The 20377-nt window shown below is 50.8% G+C and overlaps 5 protein-coding genes across 5 annotated transcripts; 2 read left to right on the top strand and 3 right to left on the bottom strand.

Moving 5' to 3' along the window:
- Positions 1–125: 125 nt before the first annotated feature.
- Positions 126–2729, bottom strand: N7477_000836 (threonine/serine exporter family protein; the record flags this gene model as incomplete). Its single annotated transcript, XM_056962499.1, has 1 exon — positions 126–2729. The coding sequence occupies one exon, from the start codon at positions 2727–2729 to the stop codon at positions 126–128; it is 2604 nt and encodes an 867-aa protein (XP_056827502.1).
- Positions 2730–3942: 1213 nt separating this feature from the next.
- On the bottom strand, positions 3943–4561 carry N7477_000837 (TspO/MBR family protein; the record flags this gene model as incomplete). The annotated part of the gene is made up of 2 exons (XM_056962500.1): positions 3943–4388; positions 4459–4561. The coding sequence occupies 2 exons, from the start codon at positions 4559–4561 to the stop codon at positions 3943–3945; spliced, it is 549 nt and encodes a 182-aa protein (XP_056827503.1).
- Positions 4562–5335: 774 nt separating this feature from the next.
- On the top strand, positions 5336–6123 carry N7477_000838 (putative DUF341 family oxidoreductase; the record flags this gene model as incomplete). The annotated part of the gene is made up of 3 exons (XM_056962501.1): positions 5336–5383; positions 5434–5452; positions 5504–6123. 3 exons carry the CDS (start codon positions 5336–5338, stop codon positions 6121–6123), a joined length of 687 nt encoding a protein of 228 aa, XP_056827504.1.
- A 340-nt stretch (positions 6124–6463) lies between these two features.
- N7477_000839 (putative polyketide synthase) lies at positions 6464–14634 on the top strand (the record flags this gene model as incomplete). The annotated part of the gene is made up of 10 exons (XM_056962502.1): positions 6464–6736; positions 6793–6879; positions 6932–6989; positions 7037–7376; positions 7428–7953; positions 8002–8605; positions 8667–9638; positions 9740–13377; positions 13428–13748; positions 13807–14634. 10 exons carry the CDS (start codon positions 6464–6466, stop codon positions 14632–14634), a joined length of 7647 nt encoding a protein of 2548 aa, XP_056827505.1.
- Positions 14635–14902: 268 nt separating this feature from the next.
- On the bottom strand, positions 14903–19220 carry N7477_000840 (putative ABC multidrug transporter; the record flags this gene model as incomplete). The annotated part of the gene is made up of 2 exons (XM_056962503.1): positions 14903–17425; positions 17481–19220. The coding sequence occupies 2 exons, from the start codon at positions 19218–19220 to the stop codon at positions 14903–14905; spliced, it is 4263 nt and encodes a 1420-aa protein (XP_056827506.1).
- Between the last annotated feature and the right edge of the window lie 1157 nt (positions 19221–20377).

Raw genomic sequence — 20377 nt, forward strand, 5'->3', positions numbered from 1 at the left:
AAGATCGCTTGCGCTTGTAAAAAATGCATAGAACGCTCAATAAATGCTCAAATGTATCGAAAGAAATCAACAATGAATGTAAATGGTGCATATGTTTGAACAAAATAGAAAAAGAGATCTGTCGTTTAGAAGCTGAACAGACCAGTCCGCTTCTTACCGTATGGGTAGACGATAAGGGCGGCAATAAACAAGCCGACGGTGATACCGATGGCGACCTGGATCATGCCGAGACCAAGACTGCCCACCGATGTTTCAGATAGGACGCTGGTGGATGTGCTGTTGCCGGAGCTCTTGAGGTTCTGTCGTACCTCGTTGGCGTATTGCAGTCCAGCTATTAGGGAGCCACTGGAGGCGAGACCAGAGGGAACGAGTACAAATATACCTGGGAGAATGGCCGTAGCGGCATGACCGCGCCACAGGCGACTGTACAGGTTGCCGAGGACACCGATGGTAAAGGCGCCCACGGTGTTGGCGACTTCGGACTGGGTGCCCAGTTTGGACTGAGAGAAGTAATTTGAGATGTAGCCGGACACGGCGATGAAAACCATGACCGGCATCTGTTTCCATTTTCCGTGGTTGACAATCGCAAGGAAGACGGCGTATATGGCGACAAAGGGGAATTCACGAGTGTAAACGGATCCCCAAATATCCAAGTTGGAACATGAGGAAGCATTGGTGGCGTTACCATCGATAAGGCCGTAAATAGTGGTACCAACGGTGATACCGTAACCGAGGAAGAGAGAGTAGATAATGGCGTAAACCATTCGAATTGATCCGGCGATCATTTGGTGCGATTGCAGTTCCAGACTGCTACAAAGTACCATAAAGCCGGGAAGAATGAGAGCGATTGATGATTGCGCGAGAGCCGAGAAGCAGAAAATGGTTTCACCATTGTGGCGAATACTGCCCAGAGCGCGAGCCAGAAACGAGGTCAAAACAGCAGCCGTGACTTCAAAGACATTGGAGTAGAGAACGGAGCGTGGCGCCAAGATGTGTTGCATAAACCCAACCAAGCAACCGAGAAGGAAAATGACCGGCATATCGATAGGGCGGGCTTCAAAAGCGAAAGGCCCGACAGTAGCACTGGCAAAGCCGTACATGAGAACAATAATCCACTTGTTGAAGCGCGGCTTGCGAGACATAATCTCGTCGAGCTCTTGGGTCGCCTCTTCGACACCAATCAGATCGTGCACGACGTTTTTGTAAACATTGTGGGTGTCGGCGAGCCGACCGAGATCAACACCTTGTACCATGCGCACGAGTTTTACCTCGGCGGTACGAGTGGCCAAATCATCAAAAGACATGATCATACAGCCGGGCAGATACAGAAATTGACCCGACACCTCAAGGACACGGGCAGTCATTTGCATGTACTCCTCGAGCCGGTGGGTGGGAGCACCATACCGCATTAGCGCACGGCACAGCTGCATGATGTAACGCTGACGGGCAATAATCTCGGCAATGTGAACAGTAACGCGAATCTCGTCCTCCAGACGAGTCTTGCGCTTGCCCTTCCTGCGTCGCCTGCCGCCCTGGACAGCCTCGGTGGCGGCTGGAAGGCTAGCACTGCTCAGGTTCAGAGAAGCATCGATCAATGATGAGGTGGAGCGGTGGGCAGATTTCTTGTACCACTTGAGCTTTTCCTTGCGAGGAGTGACAGCCCCAGAAGTGGGCATGGAAGGAGAGAGCGAATCACCCTTCTTTGGGGTGGTCGCACCCGAAGAGACTTGAGTGTCACTATCCGAGTCATCGGTGATGACACTCTCAGGGCGCGAGCCCGCTGTCTGGCTCGCTTGCAGCTTCAGCAACTGGGACAAGATGCCGCTGCCGCCAGCAAGGCCACTGGATCGACGGCGGCTTGCAAAGTCTCGAATGATGCCCTCGGGTGTAGTTGTTCCAGATCGCTGGTAGGCACTTTGCGGCTTGCGCCTCAGCTTTTCCTGCACCTGGGTCATGCTGCGCACCAGGCGATGAGCCTCCGCACCAGGCGCGGGCTCAACCAGAGTCTCGCCAGTTTCGATGGGTTGCAGACGGTCGGATTCATGGCGAGCTCGTCGTGCTTGAAGCTCCTCCATGAGAATTCCCCCTTCGAAGTCATCTGGGAGAACTGATGCGTTGAGAGGCTCTCCTTCATCCTCAGGCCGACCGAGACGCTCACCTAGCTGGTGCGTCTTTTGTCGAATAATCTGACCGGCATGAAGGAATCGATTGCGAGCGGAGGTAGTCCGCTCCATGAATCCTTGGTGTCCATGCTTTTCCGGATCGGCAGCTGAGTCGCGAGATGGCCATTCCTCTGGCGTGGTACTAGTACCGAGTCCGCTGCGCGCGTATGCGGGGGCCGGCGGGGTGATGGTTCCGGAGCCAGCCAAGGGGATTTCGCTTAGCTCCGTGGATGGCAGCAGAGGTACAGCAGACTGATCGGAAATGATGCGGCGGTCGATTTGAGGATCAGGGTGATATCTATTGCTGATTGAGCGTCGGATCGATTCGAAGCGCACACGCGGCGACCGGATTCGATGCTCGACTGGAGGCTCTGGTGTGGGCGCAGGCGCAGGCGCGGGCTCGGGCTCGGGCTCGTGCAGCCCCGCCTCGTACTGGTTCGCATCCACCGTTACTTCACGCTCAAGACTGTTCCTGCTGCTATTTGCAGGAGGTGTAAATATAGGAAACGGGATTTCGTCGTATTCTTCGGCCGGGCTGGGGTGTGGGTTGGGGATTGAGTCTGCCATTGCAAAGAGTCCGAGATTCCGGACACGGAATGCCCGTCTCGGCAGGTTCAAGACGCACGATGCGAGTGTAGAAGAGTCAAGGGAGCACAGGAACCAAAAAGTAAAAAAAAATTTGGTCGTGAATCGAGAGGCAAAAAACGTATTTAAAAAACAAATAGCCTGGAGACCGAACCAAGGTGAGCCGGGGAGGAAAAGGCATTACGGTTCCACGGCAAGCTAGCCTTTTTTTCGCTGAATCCGGGAGTCTAGACATGCGATCGCCATATGATCCACATGAAATCATCGATAGGCAAATGGCTTTTGGTTTTCTATCTGCATGACACAGGGTCCGTGTGTAGTCGAACTTTTGCCTATGGTTGAATTTAGATTTTTCTTTCCGTTCTTTTCTAGTTCCATGTTTCTCAGCCACCAAGCCCTAATCAACCGGCCTGCATCCTTACCCTGTCGCAACCCTGAATTCCCACCCCCTCCAAGGCTCAAATTCGTGCCTTGGACACCCGGGAATCAGTACAGCATGTCGAAATGTTCTAGACTTGAGTACGTACCACTTTGTACATCATCTCGGGTCGGTGGGTCGGAGGTGGCGATCCAGTTTGTCAGTGGCACCGAAGGCATCCGCTGGTTCGTACCGGAGTTTCACAATGTCCTAGTCTTCTTAGCTTGTTCCCTCCCAAACTAAGCTAAAGGAAAAAAAGGATTCGACTAGCTGACTCTAGTCTCCAACTACCCGACTATACAGTTATCTTGGGAGAATGTGTGCCCTTATCTGCTCTACTTGGGTGTGACGATCGTGGGTCCACGATGCTCGGCCACCTCCTGAGCTCCTGTCCCCTTGCAAAGGAGGAAAGGAGTATTGGAAAAAAAAATAAAAACCGACATATTGACCCACAGTGATGGGATCATCACACCTACTCTGATGCCTGATGAAGGTCTATCACAGCCCCGATGGGCTGGTGAGGGGTGGGGAGGGGAGCACAGGGAGTATAAGCCAGCTTCCGCGGCGCGGATTATAGATAGAAACACAAAGACTTAAGACCCACCAGTACACAAAGGAATCGAAACAAAGGACGAATCTCCGAAAGATGACAGCCCAGGGCGCCACCTCGCAGGAAGTGGACCTCTCATGCATCTTATTGTCCTAACGCCTGCGCTATTCTCATCTGAATATCGAGAACGAAATGTGATTAGATCCACCATCGTGAAACTCAATTGCTTATTCCGAGCGCTGCTTCCCTGGAAGTGTCCAGCCATTCAGATATCCTGTGCCTGCGTTCAGATAGCAGGCATATCCCAACCATGCATAGTAGGGAGTCATCAGCCAGAAGGCCGTGCGATCCGCCGACCACCAGTTAGCCAACAGCAGGCTCACGTTGCCAATGAGCAAAGCCATATCACCGAGGGCCGCGGCCGGTCGCCCCACCCCGAAGAACAACGGCATCCACAGGAAGTTTAGCGCCAGCTGGGTCGTATACAGGGTCTGGGCGGTCGCGTTGCTATCGCGCACAGCCAACGAGAGGGAATCGTGGGCGACCGTTGTTGCGTGATGAGAAGCGTATCCCATCATTCCGTAGAGGATGGTCCATGCGGGCGCGAAGAGCCAACCCGGGGGGCTAAAAGGGGGTTGCCGCAGCTTGCGATAGGTGACCTGAGTTGCGTTCCCTGACCGGTCTCATGGGTCAGTTTATTTCCCTCATACCGCAGGCTTCCGTCGGATATCAGGAATACTCACGGTTGGTGAGAAGCGCGATAGCGGTGCCTCCCACGATGGGAGTCCCGACCGCGAGCAGCGGTGAGGCAAAAATAGCTTGCGGGAGAGCGAAAGACCACGGCATCTTGTGCGTAATCGTAAAACTTGGCTGAGCCCTTATTCGAGGAGAAGATTGTGATCTTAAATGCGCGTCAAGACTAACGGTCGTGGCCGTGTCAGCCGGGATCGCGATCTGGCGAAGTTCGACTGAGCTACGTCATCACTCATCGCTCGTCCAGATCGGTTGACCTGTTGACCTGGTCAAGGCACCCGTCTCGCTTAGAGAATCAAGCTACTACTATTGACATTAGAAACGCTAGTGAGCTCTGAGTTAATCGATTGTTTTCTAAGATGAACCGTTTCAGATTGTGCCTACGGTCGTGTCTGCTCAGGTGCCTGGAAAGGCCACTTGTACCTTTGTTAGCGTTCTCATTCTAATCACCGGGGTTTTCTATTTGATTTGTTTTGATGGACACTTTTCACGAGTATTGAAATTCCGTTCAGAGAAGAGTTCTAAAAAGATCTGTGTACTTGGTCTGTTTGCACGTATGATTCCTAGAACGCGCAGTATATCGTAGGATTGCCAAGGCCCCGTTTGTCCTGTGCAACTTGGCCACGAAGCCTATGAAGAGACCAGGATGATTTGAATTGCACGGTGACTTTTTGACCTTCCGGCGTCGAGGCATGCTAAAGGGCCGGCTGATCTGCAAGTCTAGGAGTTGGAAAGAATGGAAATTGGTAGATATATAATGAGTTAGCAAGCGAAGCCAGAAATTATATCAGCGTAAGATCTGTACAGATATACCGCGAGATTGCCAACAGAACCCCTGCTGACGACTCGCAAATTCACACCCACAAGATGCCATTGCGGCTGTTGTGTCTCCACGGCTGGGGGACAAGCGAGAAGGTCAGTAAGTTTCCAACAAAATAAGGATCTGCTATACTGACAGCTAACAGATCCTGCGCTCCCAACTGAGTACAGAAAACCGAGCAATGCTCATATGAATCGTTCTGATAAAGATAACAGGCGGGCTTATTGCGGATTTGCAGCGGGATAATACAGTGACATTTCACTTCCTCGAAGGCGAGGTCGACTCAGACGCCGGTCCAGGCATTGCAGGCTACTATGATGGTCCGTATTACAGCTACTATAGATTTCCGAGAACTTTCTCTGCCGAAGACGATGACGACTCTGAGATCTTGGAGGCGTATGATCTGTTGTATGAGACTATTGCCCACCACGGCCCCTTTGACGGGGTCCTTGGCTTCTCACATGGGGGAACCTTGGCTGCAGGGTTCCTCATTCACAACGCCAAAATATCGCCACAGGAGCCGCCTCTCTTTCGGTGTGCCATCTTTGTCAATTCTTTGCCACCGTTTCGTATGCACCCGGGCGAATATCCTGTTATAGATGAGGGGCTTGAGGGCTACATCAACCTTCCCTGTGTGCATGTTGCAGGGGCCAAGGATCCTTTGTTTGAATGCTCACTTGCACTTCACCGAATCTGTGACCCACAATGCTCTGAATTCGTGGTGCATGGAAAGGGCCATGATATTCCTACTGACCGGAAGAATGTCGCCATCCTGGCCACCGCAATCCGAAGACTATCGGTGACGATGGGGAGGGATGTGACAATAGCCATGTAAACACTTTCCTAGCCAATGATCTCGATTCAATCATCTTGTCCAGGAAGGGAGCTTCATGTATATCGAGATAATGCCAATGCTGTATCAGACTTGTGTTACCATGTCCTAGGATGTAAGCCGGCTATTTTCATTCCCATGTCTAGTGCTAGGGAAATTGAACTTCACTCTTAAATAAACCGAGAACACTAAGTAAGATCCGACGGACTGGTTACGGGCCATTATGACTCTTTAGACTTGAGATGTTGGCAACTTACTTCACTCTCCACAAAGAAGTCCAACTATTCATCCAATTGATCAAACTGGCGTGACTGCTAGTACGTGGAATATGCAGAACCTACCAATGATCATCAAAGCCAGCGACTCAGAGGCGTTTTCAGGGTGCATTGCACCAACGGGGTCGGAAGGCAATGGCGAAATTTTAGCCATCCTGGCCGCTGATGCTTGTATGCCCATTGCAATTGTGGGGATGGGTTTTCGTGGACCGGGCGACGCAACCGATGTCCAAAAGCTATGGGAGATGATTATTGAGCAAAGAGAGGCATGGGGGCCTATTCCAAAGGAGCGTTGGAATAACAAGGCATTCTATCATCCAGACCACGCTCGGCATGGCGCGGTAAGACTCTGTGTAAAGGAATTTTCCAAAACAAAACACTCATATCAATGATGCAGATCAACGTGAAGGAGGGACATTTCATGAAAGAGGATTTATCTCTGTTTGATGCGCCATTCTTCAATATGACCGGCGATGAGGCTGCCGTAAGTCTCACCAAGACCCCGAGTTGATCACACCACTAACGATACATACTAGGCCATGGATCCTCAACAGCGGCTCTTGCTTGAAGTAACCTATGAAGCAGTGGAAAATGGTATTTAGTTCTCTAATATCTGTCAGTCAACTACTGACCATGAAAAGCCGGAATCCCGCTGTCGCAATTCACGGGAAGCAAAACATCCTGTTTCGTGGGATCCTTCAGCGCCGATTACACCGATTTACTTCTTCGCGACCCAGAATGTGTCCCAATGTACCAGTGCACGAACGCTGGCCAGTCTCGTGCGATGGTCTCCAACCGTATTTCCTATTTCTTCGATCTGAAAGGTCCGAGCGTCACCGTCGACACAGCATGTTCAGGCAGTCTTGTCGCTTTACACCTAGCATGCCAAAGCCTTCGAACCGGTGACGCGTCGATGGCAGTCGCTGCTGGTGTCAATCTCATTCTCAGTCATGAATTCATGTCGACGATGAGTATGATGAGGTCAGTACGCCACCCCAAACTCTGGACATTGCATCCTGAATTTCGTGCCAGGTTTCTTTCCCCAGACGGCCGTTGTTACACCTTCGATGAGCGAGCCAATGGATACGCGCGAGGTGAGGCCGTTGACTGCCTCATCCTCAAACCACTCGTTGATGCGCTTCGCGACCACAACAAAATACGCGCCATCATTCGAGGCAGTGGATCTAATCAGGATGGCCGGACTCCGGGAATCACGCTTCCAAGCGGCACTGCACAAGAGACTTTGATGCGGGATGTCTATGCGCGGGCGGGTCTGGATCCGAAAGAAACCGAAGTCGTCGAGTCCCATGGTACTGGCACTCAAGCAGGCGATCCAATTGAGACGGCCGCGATTTCTCGAGTTCTCGGCCTCGCTCGTGAGGCTGGGCAAACAGTAAAAATCACTTCAATCAAAACAAACGTCGGACACCTGGAAGGCGCAAGTGGCGTTGCGGGCGTCATCAAAGCTGTCCTCATGCTGGAGAATCGTATGATTCTACCCAATCGTAACTTCAAAACGCCAAACCCACGAATTCCCTTGGAAGAGTGGAGCTTGAAAGTCGGTATTCCTCGGAGTTCTATATTTGCATTGTCCTGACATCATTAGGTTCAATCAACACCCGAGCAATGGGAAACACCTGGCCACCATCGGGTATCCGTCAACAGCTTCGGGTATGGGGGATCCAACGCTCACGTCGTTATTGAAGATGCCATCGGATATCTTACGAGCCGGGGGCTACAGCAATGGTTACTGGGTTTATCAGACTCGGTTGAAAAGGCTCAGCTTGACTTTGCGCGTCAAGGGTGGCCGTCACAAAGAAGTAGAATATTTGTGCTCTCGGGATTTGACGAACAAGCATGCAAAGAGCAGGTCAGACGAATTCACGACTACCTCGTGGCCAGAGAAGGATACCTGGATCATGAGCTCATGGATGATCTCGCCTTCACATTGAACGAGCGTCGGACTCGGTTCATGTGGAAAACAGCAGTTATCGGGGATTCTGTCTCCACCCTGATTGATGTACTCTCAGGAACTCCTAAAATACGAAGCTCTGTTCGAGATCCGACTTTGGCATTTGTGTTCACCGGCCAGGGAGCACAATGGGATGGCATGGGAAAGGAGCTACTTCTTACCTACCCGGTTTTCCGGGAGTCAATCGCCATGATTGACGCATTTCTAGAAACTCTTCGAGCCCCGTTTAGTGTCTACGGTACGTAAGATAGGTCACCAAGACAAATAGCATGGACCGCAAGGATGCTAATCTATCCTAGATGAAATGACCGGGGATCCAGAGGACTCTCATCTGAGCCATCCTTTGCTGAGCCAGACGTTGTGCTCAGCTCTTCAAATTGCGCTCGTCGATCTCCTAGCATCTTGGGGTGTGTACCCCGCCTCCGTCACAGGTCACTCGAGTGGTGAAATCGCCGCTGCATACGCTAGTGGTGCCCTGAGCTTGGAAGACGCGATGAGCATAGCGTATCATCGTGGTGTGATCGCTAGCCAATTATTGACGGCTCCAGTAAGTGGAGGTATGATGGCAATCGGAATGTCACCCGCAGAAGTACAACCACTCTTGGCGAGAATCAATTCTGGAAAGGCTGTCATTGCTTGCGTGAACAGTCCTCACAGTGTTACAGTATCCGGGGATGCAGAAGCGATCGATGAAATTGCAAAAGCCCTCCAAGACAGCCCTGTGCTCAGCCGTCAGTTAGCGGTGGCTGTCGCCTATCACTCACATCACATGGAACTTGTCTCGAATGAGTACCTGAAGTCAATAGACCAGATTGTACCAAAGAAACCGAATAACCTGACCGGTCCAATTTCGTTTTTCTCTTCGGTCACTGGAACGGAGCTTGAACCCGAAGCGCTTGGACCTCGATACTGGGTGTCGAACTTACTTGGTCAAGTCAAGTTTGCCGAGTCGGTGAAGAAACTTTGTTTCGAGACAAACACTCGGTATACCGGAATCGGAACACCTGCAGGGAGGCGGATGAAGAGAGTGGGCACCGCGCAGAAACCAAGCGTTGATGTGATTCTTGAAATTGGCCCCCATTCGGCTTTATCGGCCCCGGTGAAGCAAATACTTCAAGCAGATGTGAAGCTCAAGGCAGCAGACATCGAGTATGCTAGCGTCTTGGTGCGAAGACAAGATGCCGTATCTTGCGCGCTAGACGCCATGACAAAATTGGCCTCCCTGAATTATTCGCTGGACTTTAAATCAATCAATCGCCCGGTAGCAGCGAGTAATCCACGATGTCCACAACTGCTAGTGGACCTACCCCCCCTACCCCTGGAACCATAGTAGATCATACTGGGCCGAACCCCGCATGAGTAAAACATACAGACACCGGGAATCCCCCCCGAACAGGTCTACTCGGAGCATTGGACAACGTGGCTTGCCCATTCGAGCCACGTTGGCGAAACCACCTGCGCGTCTCGGAGATACCCTGGCTCCTGGACCACAAGATTCAATCTGATATCGTCTTCCCGGCCGCAGGGTACATGTGCATTGCGATCGACGCAGCCATGCAATTGGTCACAGATATCGGTGAGATTGCAGCATTTGTTCTGCAAAGAGTTTCAATTCGATCGGCGTTGATTATCCCTGAAACCGCTGGCATTGAGATAATGACATCATTGCACTTCCATGCCGAACAAGCCGATCGGTTGCATTCGGGATATAGATTCCACATCTACTCGGTGTCGAAAGAAAACAGATGGACGGAGCACTGCACCGGGATTGTCCAAGCGGAGAAAAAGCAAAAAAATACGGCGGGAGGGAAGATCGGCAAAGCGGAGGGCGCGGCGATGTTACCCGAATCTGACTCCACAGACGTCTCAGTGGTCAATATTGATCATCTATATGAAAGGCTACGTCATGTTGGCTTGGATTATGGCCCCTGCTTTTCCAATATGAAATCGGCGCAAACAAGTGATGATGGTATCTGCTTTGCGGAAATTACACTCCCCAATACGGCAGCAGTCATGCCGATGCAGTTTGAGCATCCGCTATTGATCCATCCTTGTACATTGGATAGCTTGTTCCACGCAATGTTTGCCATGCTGTCGGATAAAGCATCTCTGGAAAAAGGGCCGATGATCCCAGTTTCAATCGAAAATCTACGAGTGGCAACCTGTATCAACTCCAGTGCCGGTCAAGTCTTCAGTGCATGTACCCATGTGCGAACAGGTCCAGAGGATACAGTCTTGGCATCTATCGTCGCCGCAGAGATCAGTAATGGAATTCACAGCTCAGAGCCCAAGCTTTCTGTAAAAGGGCTACGATGTAAACGACTGGACATTGCGACAAACGATTCAAAGTCGTCAAAACATGTTGCTCTTATTTATGGAATTGAGTGGCAGCCCGATCCCGGATTGCTTCTCGGTAATGTTAGCTCTTATCGAATTCTCGAACAGCATGTTCAATCAGTGGAGCAAACATCACTGCGTGAAGAATATGAAAAACAAGCGACTTCTCTCATCAAGGACTTCGTTGTCAGATACGATCAACTTGGTCAAACCCAACAAGATACACTTGTAAGCAAGTATAGATCTCATTTCGCTGAGCTTCTCCAGAGACACAATGCGCTCGAAGAGATAAGCCAGATCACAGACATAGGAGACAGGCAGAGGGAAATTCCTCAGTTCATGACAAGACCACTTCGCGCAATCAAAGCATATGTCTCTTCAATTTTTAATGGCGACGATAGGGACACTCAAACAAGCCGACTCGAGCTTTGGGATTCTCGTTGGGAGATTCTCGCTGCCGACCGTACCTATCTTCGTGCCGCAAAGCATCTAGCACTACTTGGCAACAAAAAGCCAGATATCTCGGTTCTTGAGATCTGCGAAGGAACAGGTCAGCCATGCACAATGCTTTTAGAAAGCCTCGCAACCGGATTCAAACATCCCCACCTGATACCTTGCTGCACCAAATACTCGTTCACATACAAAGATAACTCAGAGCTAGAACAGCTCAAATCAAAAGTCACTCGTTGGCCTGAATTGGCTGGCTACACAAAGCTTGACATAGAGCGCGATATCTCCGGACAGGGGCTCGAAAAAAATTCGTACGATGTGATTGTTGCTCCCCACGGCCTTTACTCGGTGCATTCCGTGAAAACGGCTCTATCGAATTTTCGATCACTACTAAAACCATCCGGCTACCTCCTTATTATTGACAACTTATACCCGGAAAGAAGTATCTTGGATGCGATAATGAGTAGTGCTTTGTATCCTTGGCCTATTGAGAAATTGCATCTTCCTTCAAGTAATGTCATAGAAAGGAGAAGTTTAGTCCAAGCGCTCCATGATGCAGACTTTACGATCCGCTATCTGGCCGGAGATGGTTCTGAGAATAGTGACAATGGCACTTTGATGCTTTCCAGCCTGCAAGGAAATAAAGAGTTTGCAAAGAGATCATTCACGATCATCTCTGAGAGAGATCGAGATCAGATCGCTGTCACAATTCTACAGCGTCATCTTGAAGACCTGGGGTGTTTAGTTACCCTGACAGATATGATACATGTTCAAGCCAAGAACCAGGTGTGTGTGGTTTTGAGCGACACGCAAAATCATGTCCTTGCGGGTATGGACGTGGAAATGTTGGAAAAGGTGAAGGATGTTTTCTTGCACAGCGCTGGAGTACTCTGGATCACTCGCGGAGGGACGATTAACCCGAACTATCCAGAAGCAGGACTTGCCTTAGGATTTGCTAGGACAGCCCGCTCTGAATCTGCCGTTGAGCCGATTGTCACGCTTGACCTGGATTCCCTCAATCCACTTCCGGGGCCCGAAGTTGCTGAGCTTATTTTCAGAATGATCAAGACGCGTTTCCTTCAAAAGGGTCATGATACTGATGATACGGAGTATGCGGAGAGAAATGGTGTTGTTCTAATTCCTCGAGTAATCGAGCGAGAGGACGCGGCATCAGATGTTATTCGAGCTGGGAAGGAAAACCGATATTCACAACGGACCTTTCAGCAAAAAGATTGTCCACTTCGACTATCCAGGGCAGACAAAGATCACTTCCAGCCATACTTCACGGTGGACCAACAAATGACCCAGATCCCTGCTGGGCATGTCGGTATCGAGGTGATGGCTTTTGGGCTGAACGAATGCGACGAAATTCAGTATCCAGAAGTAATTGAAAGTCGCGGTACTTTGGGACTGGAGTGCAGTGGTAAAGTCTATGCACTTGGAGAAGGTGTTGAAGGCCTCGCTATCGGAGATCGCGTTATGTGCCTTGGAGATGGAACAGCAAGAACTTTGTATCACGCCGAAGCATCGGCTTGTCACAAACTCAATGCTTTCATGTCATATGAGCTTGCAGCATCTATCCCCGTGGCCTATACAACAGCATACTACGTGGTCCACTACCTAGCACGAGTTCGACCACACGACATTATTTTGATAGAAGACGCCGCAAGCTGGTATGGCCAAGCTATCATTGAACTGTGCTACATGAGGAGTGCCACCGTGATAGCAATTGTGAAGAATGTAACCCAAGAGGAAGCCTTGATCAATCGATTCCACATTCCGCCTGACCGCGCTCTTATCGAAGGGGAAGAAGACATTCTGAAGAGACTTTTGGAGATCACTCATGGTCGAAAGGCTGATGTTGCTATTACCTTCTCAGCTACTACCTCCGAGAGCATGAAGATGACCTGGGGATGGATCGCTCCCTTTGGACGTTTCATCCGGCTTCACACCCGCAAAACCGAAATCGAACTCGACTGCGACGTAGCCTGCCCGGGGAGGAATGGTGTTTTCTCCACATTCAATATCTTTGCCTTCCAACGGGCGAGAACAGACCTGACACGCCATATACTTGGGAAGATCATCCGATTTTTCCGTAATGGGAGACTACTCGGGCCGTCTTCGTTGATGGTAAAGGGGGTTGGAGATGTAGAGCAAGCTTTGGAAATGATACCATCTGAGAAACATGTTGTGATGACGACAGGGGCTGATGATAAGGTCACAGTAAGATCACTCTCTTCTCTATTATTTTCACACTCTCTTAATGCAGACAGACACTACTACCGAAACAAAACAACAAGTTATTCCGAAGTGATGCATCATATATTCTTGTTGGGGGTCTGGGCGGCATTGGGCGTGTAATTGCCCTGTGGATGGCAGACCAAGGCGCAAAACACTTAATACTCATCAATCGGAGCGGACTGTCAAGACAGCCTGCGCAGAATACAGTAAGCAAGATTCAAGGCAAAGGCGTGACAGTTACCATCCATGCCTGCGACATCGCCGACGAAGCCCAAGTGTCCCAGGTATTCGCAACTATATCTCAGAACCAGCCACCAATTCGTGGCTTGATCCACGGAGCCATGATTTTAAAGGTAAGAAATAGGGAAACAACCAGCCATAACTTACCAGTACTATGCTGACAAGCTCCAGGACGTCCACATTGAGAAAATGACCTCCCAAGACTACAACACAGTCCTTCAGCCCCGCTATACTGGAACCTGGAACCTCCACAGAAACCTTCCAACCGAGTTAGACTTCTTCTTGATGCTCTCCTCAATAAGCGGCGTGATCGGAAACGCAACCCAATCCGCCTACGCCGCAGGCTCCGCTTTCATGGACGCTTTTGCCGCGTATCGCAACGCGATGGGCTTACCGGGAGTTTCATTGGATCTTGGCACAATTACAGACATTGGATATCTGGCTTCGAACAAGGACCTTGCGGCTCAGATGGAGAGGCAGGGGTTTCAAGGAACTGATACGCCGACTCTGCTGAGACTTGTTGAGTTCGCTATCTCCCAGCCTGTTGTAGGTGGCATGTCGCAAATTGTGACTGGGTTGGGGGAGTGGAAGGAGGGGCAATCGCTTGGAAATTTCGATACGCCGCTTTTCTCACATTATCGACGACGATACCAGGTAGGCGAAGATGGTGGGAGGGAGAATGATACAGATGACACGCTGAAGGGTATGTTACGTGCTTGTAAGACGAAAGAGGAGGCAGTTCCTATTATTTTTGATGTGGTGAGTGGGAAGATTGCTGCGCAGCTTGATATCTCGGTTGATAGGGTGGATCCGTCGAGTCCGCTTTCTGAGTTCGGGGCGGACTCACAGATGGCTGTTGAGCTTAGGAACTGGATCTTGAAGACTTTGGAAAGTACTTTGTCTATCCTTGAAATTTTGGCAAGTGAATCGGTGCTTCATCTGGCAAGACAGATTGCTGAGCGGTCTCAATTGGTTTGTGTGGATAATGATGAGCAGTGAGGCTAATCTGGGGACTTTGGGGAAGGCTAGGCAGGATGTAGTGAAAGATTTGGATACTTGAAGGCTTTATTGAGTGGTGATTCTTCTAGAGTTTGTGGATGAGGCCAATTTCAAAATTGAGAGACTAGGAAATGTATGTATGATACCAGTGTAAATGTGGAGTAATAGTAAATGAAAGTAGAGACTAATTAAAACCTTTGAAATTGAAAGAACTCCCCGAAATGCCCCTTCTAATAGTCTATTCGAGGAACAGGATGTTTTCATCCGATCACTCAGCCTTCTTGGAGGCCTTGGTCCGCAGCTTCATCAACAGGTAGACCAAAGCATACGAGCTCAGAGCGAAAATGGCAACGATGCCAATATCACGCCAGCCGTAGTAGTATTCCTTCAGATTGAGGGTGTAGAGGTAATCGCTTCCATGAGTGTACTCGCAAACCTTGCAGGACTCGGTCGCGAGGGGGTTGACCAGGTTCATGCGCGAACCGATGGTCTCCATGTAAGACTTTAGGTAGTCTCCGCAGGTGGTTCCGTTGGCAGGGTCGAAGATGGCGAATTCATCTTCCTTGCAGTTCACGTCAGTGTCCCAGACATTGAAAACCAGGAGACCACCCATGAGATAGTTGAAAGGGTTCATCCAATAGATCCAGTACCTCCAAAATTCTTGGATCTGGGCATAGGGAACCAGGACACCACAAAAAGAGACGAGTGTACCGATGATCAAGGGATTGACCAGAGCGGCAAAGGTGGCGTTGGGGGCGTAGGCTGCAACGAACTGACCAATACCAGTGTAAACGAACTCGTAGAGGAGCATCATGAAGAAGACCGGGCCGGACTTGTCAGCAGTGGTGACTCCACCAATGGTCCAGTACCAGCAAACAAAGTACAAGACGGCGCAAATACAAAGGTATGGGATCTCGGACACAACGAGGGCAGTCACGAACGCCCACCAAGAGTACATCTTGGACTTCTTCTCACGCTGTTCGTAAATAGCACGACGCTCCAGGAACAAGGGTTGCAGCTGGTTGATGACACCAGGGGCGACGAAGATGAAGTTAAAGATAGTGAAAAGGCGCAGTTGCATGGCACCAACGCTATCCCCGATCATCCAGAAGGAGAAACCATTGAAGAGAGCGGATCCAATGTGAAGAGCGAACTTGTTGTTGATGTAGTCAGTGTTACGGAAGAGAGCGGTGCTCATGCGAAGGGTCACAAGCTTGGTCTGCTCCACGATAGAAGTAGCGAATTCGCGGCCGTCGTCAAAGGTGCCAGGAGGCTTGGACGCCGCAGTGCTAACAATTTCATCGAGTTCCTGGAGTGCCCGAGAGTGCTCGGGAGACTCAAGCCAGACCTGGTTCCAGTCTTTGCCCTGGCTAAGATGTCCAGAGACGACGTCAATCATATGCTCCGCAGGATTGGTGTTGCTGGGGCAGGGGGCGCCGTAGCGGTCAAAGTAGCTCTTGACAGTCTGACCGTTATCACCGATGTCACCGAAGTAGACGGTCTTGCCACCCTTTGTGAGCAACAATAGAGTATCGAATTCAGCAAACAGCTGAGCGGAGGGCTGGTGGATGGTAACCAGTACAGCCTGACCAACGTCGGCTAGTTTTCGCAAGAAGCGCACCGTGTTGTAAGCAGACTGCCCATCAAGGCCGGAAGTGGGTTCGTCCAGGAAAATCAGAATGCTAGGCTTAGACACAAGCTCGACACCGATGGTGACACGCTTACGCTGCTCAACACTCAAACCAGCACCAACATAGCCGATCAAAGTGTCGGCCAGATCGTGAAGCTCCAAAAGATCGATGATAGTGTCCACGTACTTCAACTTCTTCTCGCGAGGAACATCGCGAGCTTGGCGGAGCAGAGCCGAGAACTCCAAAGACTCACGAACGGTAGCGAAAGGCTCAAGAACATCAAGCTGTTCACAGTATCCAGCAGAGCGCTGGAACGAAACGGGGAGCTCACGGCCATCAACCAGAATAGAACCATTAATGACACCGTCAGTCTTGCGTTGCGCCAGAACATCGAGCAGAGTGGTCTTTCCAGCACCGGACGAGCCCATCAAGGCGCCCAGCATACCCGGCTTCACCCAGCCAAAAACATTGTCAAGCAAAACCCGATCGCCACTGGGAGTCTTCACGGTGTACTTCAAGTTCTTCCAGGTGAAGACCGATGTATTGCGAACCAGCTGTTGGTCAATATTGTTTTCATCGGCGTTACCAGAATCGGACAGGCTCTTGGACTTTTCCTGAATCTGAGACTCCTCATCGGGCTTGGCAACCTGGCGGTGCTTCTCGAGTCGCTCACGGGGAATGACGAGACAGCTTCCGCTCTCGCCGGGGGATTGCCATCTGGAAGTAGCGATAATTGTGACAACTACGAAGAGCACCCACCACGCCCAGTTGATGCCAAAGTTGCGCCACAGGTGGGAGTGGCTGTAGGAGAGCGAGGCCAGGAACTGATCACCAGTGACGTAGGTATTTCCCTGAATGGCACCGCCGACACCAGCGCAAGACTGGTGGGCGGGATCATTATAGCCTGGGCCTGATGGGATGAGGTTGGTACCCACACAAGGAATTGTCTTTTCGTGAAACTCGTTGGAGAGAAGAGCCTCAAAGCCATAAGATAGGGGGTCGATCCAGAAAATCCAGCCCAGCCAGGGATGCATCTGCGGCTTTTGAATCATGTAACCGGTGTACATGATCAGTGCGGAGATAAGGAATCCAGAAACCTTCGAAGCTCCATCGAAGGTGGAGAAAAGAGCTCCAATGGCGCGGAATAGGGCAGTCATACACTGTTTGAAATATTAGCCAATGTGTTACACTCTCGGGAGTGATCTGAAATCTTACCATTGTGGTCGCAAAGACAAGGATCCAGTATGTGAAGAATGCTCCAGCCGACATCGTAAGGCCAACCATGAAGTAGACGACCAGGGAAAACATGCTGATCTGGAACAACAACACAGGGATATCAGCGGCAATTTGCGCAAGGCAGAAAGCCGCGGGATGGAAGTAAGCAAAGCTCTTGTGCTTAATCAAGACAGGGCGACCGTGGAACGAGTCGGTGACCTCAGACATGGCTAGTAGACTGTTGTACAGCAATGAGAAAAAGAGAGCACCGGACTTGACAAACAGACCACCTGAGTTGTCAGGGGCACTATAGAACAGGGATCCGGCAATCAAGGCCTGCGCCAAGGTAGCGACTTGCTTGATGATGAAAGTGGCTTTGTCTCCCCAGATAATCTGGTATTGCCGAGACACACAAGCTTTGACCTGCTCGGTAAAGCTGACGGTCAAAGGGCTGTTCTTCGGGAGCTGCTTGTTCGTCTCAAAGGCGACACCGTCTTTGAAGTCCTGGGTCCGCTCGCGGGCTTCTTCGGTATTCGGGTAGTCGTACTCGGCGATCATCTGGTCATGGATGGCGGATTTGTCGTACACCTCTCGCAGAGCTTCCTTGTTGCGGGGGAAGCGGTTCTCATAGCCGTCGCGAATCCGGCGTTCCGTGGGCACGGTAATACCAGTGAGGAAATCCGCAACGTTAGATCCTTCACGGCAGACAAAGCCAGCCTCCTCCATGAAAGGCCGAGCCTGAGCCCGAGGACCGTAATAGATCTGCTCGCCCTCGTCGAGAACGAGGACCTTGTCAAAGAGGTCGTAAATTCCATTGCCAGCTTGGTAGAGGGTAACAATGGTCGAGAGACCGAGGGTATCCGTCATGGCGCGAATTGCCTTGGTCCATTCCAAGGCAGTGCTCGCATCCAGTCCTCGAGTGGAGTTATCCCAACAGAAAACAGATCCTCGAGTGGCAAGACATTCGATGATAGAGACACGCTTACGCTCACCACCGGAAACACCACGAACGTATTCGTTACCGACCTTCGTGTCCTCCGTGTGAGAGATGTTCATTGACTCAAGTAAAAACTTCTTGGTTTCTTGACGATAGGCTTCGGCGGATTCAACGCCATTCGGAAGCTTGAAGGGAACCTTGAGGCGAGTCGCAAAGTCCATCGTCTGACCGACCGTCAAGGTGGGGAAGAATAATTCTTCCTCTGTGTTCATCACAATCTGACCACGGTACTTGCGGGCCTCATCGGAAGTCAGCGAGCCGAATCGCACATCTCCCGCGACTGACTTGTAACCTGCGCGGCGGTTTGAAAGCAACTTCAAGAGAGTTGTACAACCTGAGCCTGGACGACCTAGGACGAGGAGCATCTCGCCCGGCTTGACGCAACCATGGCTGTTGTTCAGAATCGTACGAAGCGGGGGCTTGTTGCGCGACTCCTTGATGTGCTGGGGAATATTGAACTGTGAGAACACGTTTTCATTGACGGCAGCTTCTGAGCTGATGACATCGACTGTGAGATTTTGCCAAGTGACGCCCAGTTCCTGTCGCTTGAAGCCCGAGGCCAAGTCTCGCTCATGCTGTTCCTGGACGCGAGATAGCAAGCTCCAGTCGTTGTGTTGACTGGGGTCGGGGCTGTTGTCTTTGCGAGGAGTCTCATCGCCCATGACCGTGGCCGCACTCTCGGTTTCAAACTTGATGTCAATCGACCCTCTCCGGGAGGACGAGGGATGGGTTGCACCCTCCATGTCGAAATGTGTTGGAGTGTTATTTTCTCCTCACAATGTATTAGCGGGAGCCTGAATCCTTTATACTGGGCTTAGAATACTCGAACGGCCTCAGTGGGGCCTCTTCACTGACGGGTTTTGGGATTACCCCGAGCGTCCGGGCCCAATTGAAATCAGCCATCATAAGGGCATTGGCGAGATTCTCAGGTTTTTTTCCACATAGCGAATAGACTATTTCGTTTCACAGACCCCCTTTATTTCATGTGAGATGGCGTGGGTGCCATGGATGACCCACGTAACGGGCCAGAATCTCTGCGAACCAAAGACGATGTGGAGCTTCGGACGATCCACGGAAGGAATGAACAGCTTCCTTCCGCTGAGTCATCTAAGTGTCTTTCAACCTGAGATCCAATGTGACCTGGTGCCTGGTGTATCCTCTGTTCAATGCATGGATCTGATGAGATCAGTCCGCTGGACAGAGCCCAAAGTCCCTTACTTGGAATGCCCCGCGAAAGCCACTAGATAAAATAGAACGTAGACCCCGAAATGGGACTTCCGAGGCCCAGAGTCCGAGGAGTTCCAAGGTGACTCGTCGAATCTCGATCTCGGCCCTTTGCAGATGCCGCTGAGTCAGCGGAGTGCCGGACATCGGGCCCACGCGGCTGCCACGGTGTTTGCTTTCGGACCTTCAATCCCCCCGACTCACGGGCACCCGTATAATCATAGACGGCGTCAGATTCGGAGATAAGAGCGCCATCCCGATCGATCCTAGAGATATTGCCAATGGCCCAGAACATCTTATTTCAGTCCTGAATGTCTTCCTGACCGTCTTCCTAAATATATTGCAGGACATCCTGTTCTAGATCTTTGGAGATATCCCGTTGGTCCTTTCTCGAAGATGCCCTTTTGGGAGTTGTAGTAAATGTGGAATCATCTTTCTTAGGAGTTGTAGTAATTGTTGAATAATCTTTCGTAGGAGTTGTGGTAATTGTTTAATAATCTTTCCCGGACAAATAACATATTCATGTCCGCTTATAGGGCTCAATCGGCTTGTCTACTCGGTGTATCGGTGTATCAGCCAGATCGGGAGTGCGCTGTCTTATTTCCGAGTGAAGACTTGGCTCTCTGTTGGCTCCATTCATTCGCGCCTCCAATCTCCGCTGCACATAGCCAAAAAT

Source organism: Penicillium maclennaniae, assembly GCF_028827695.1.
Source record: "Penicillium maclennaniae strain IBT 15551 chromosome Unknown utg000001l:1.0-3280838.0:1.0-3283122.0, whole genome shotgun sequence".
NCBI classification, from domain to species: Eukaryota; Fungi; Ascomycota; class Eurotiomycetes; order Eurotiales; family Aspergillaceae; genus Penicillium; species Penicillium maclennaniae.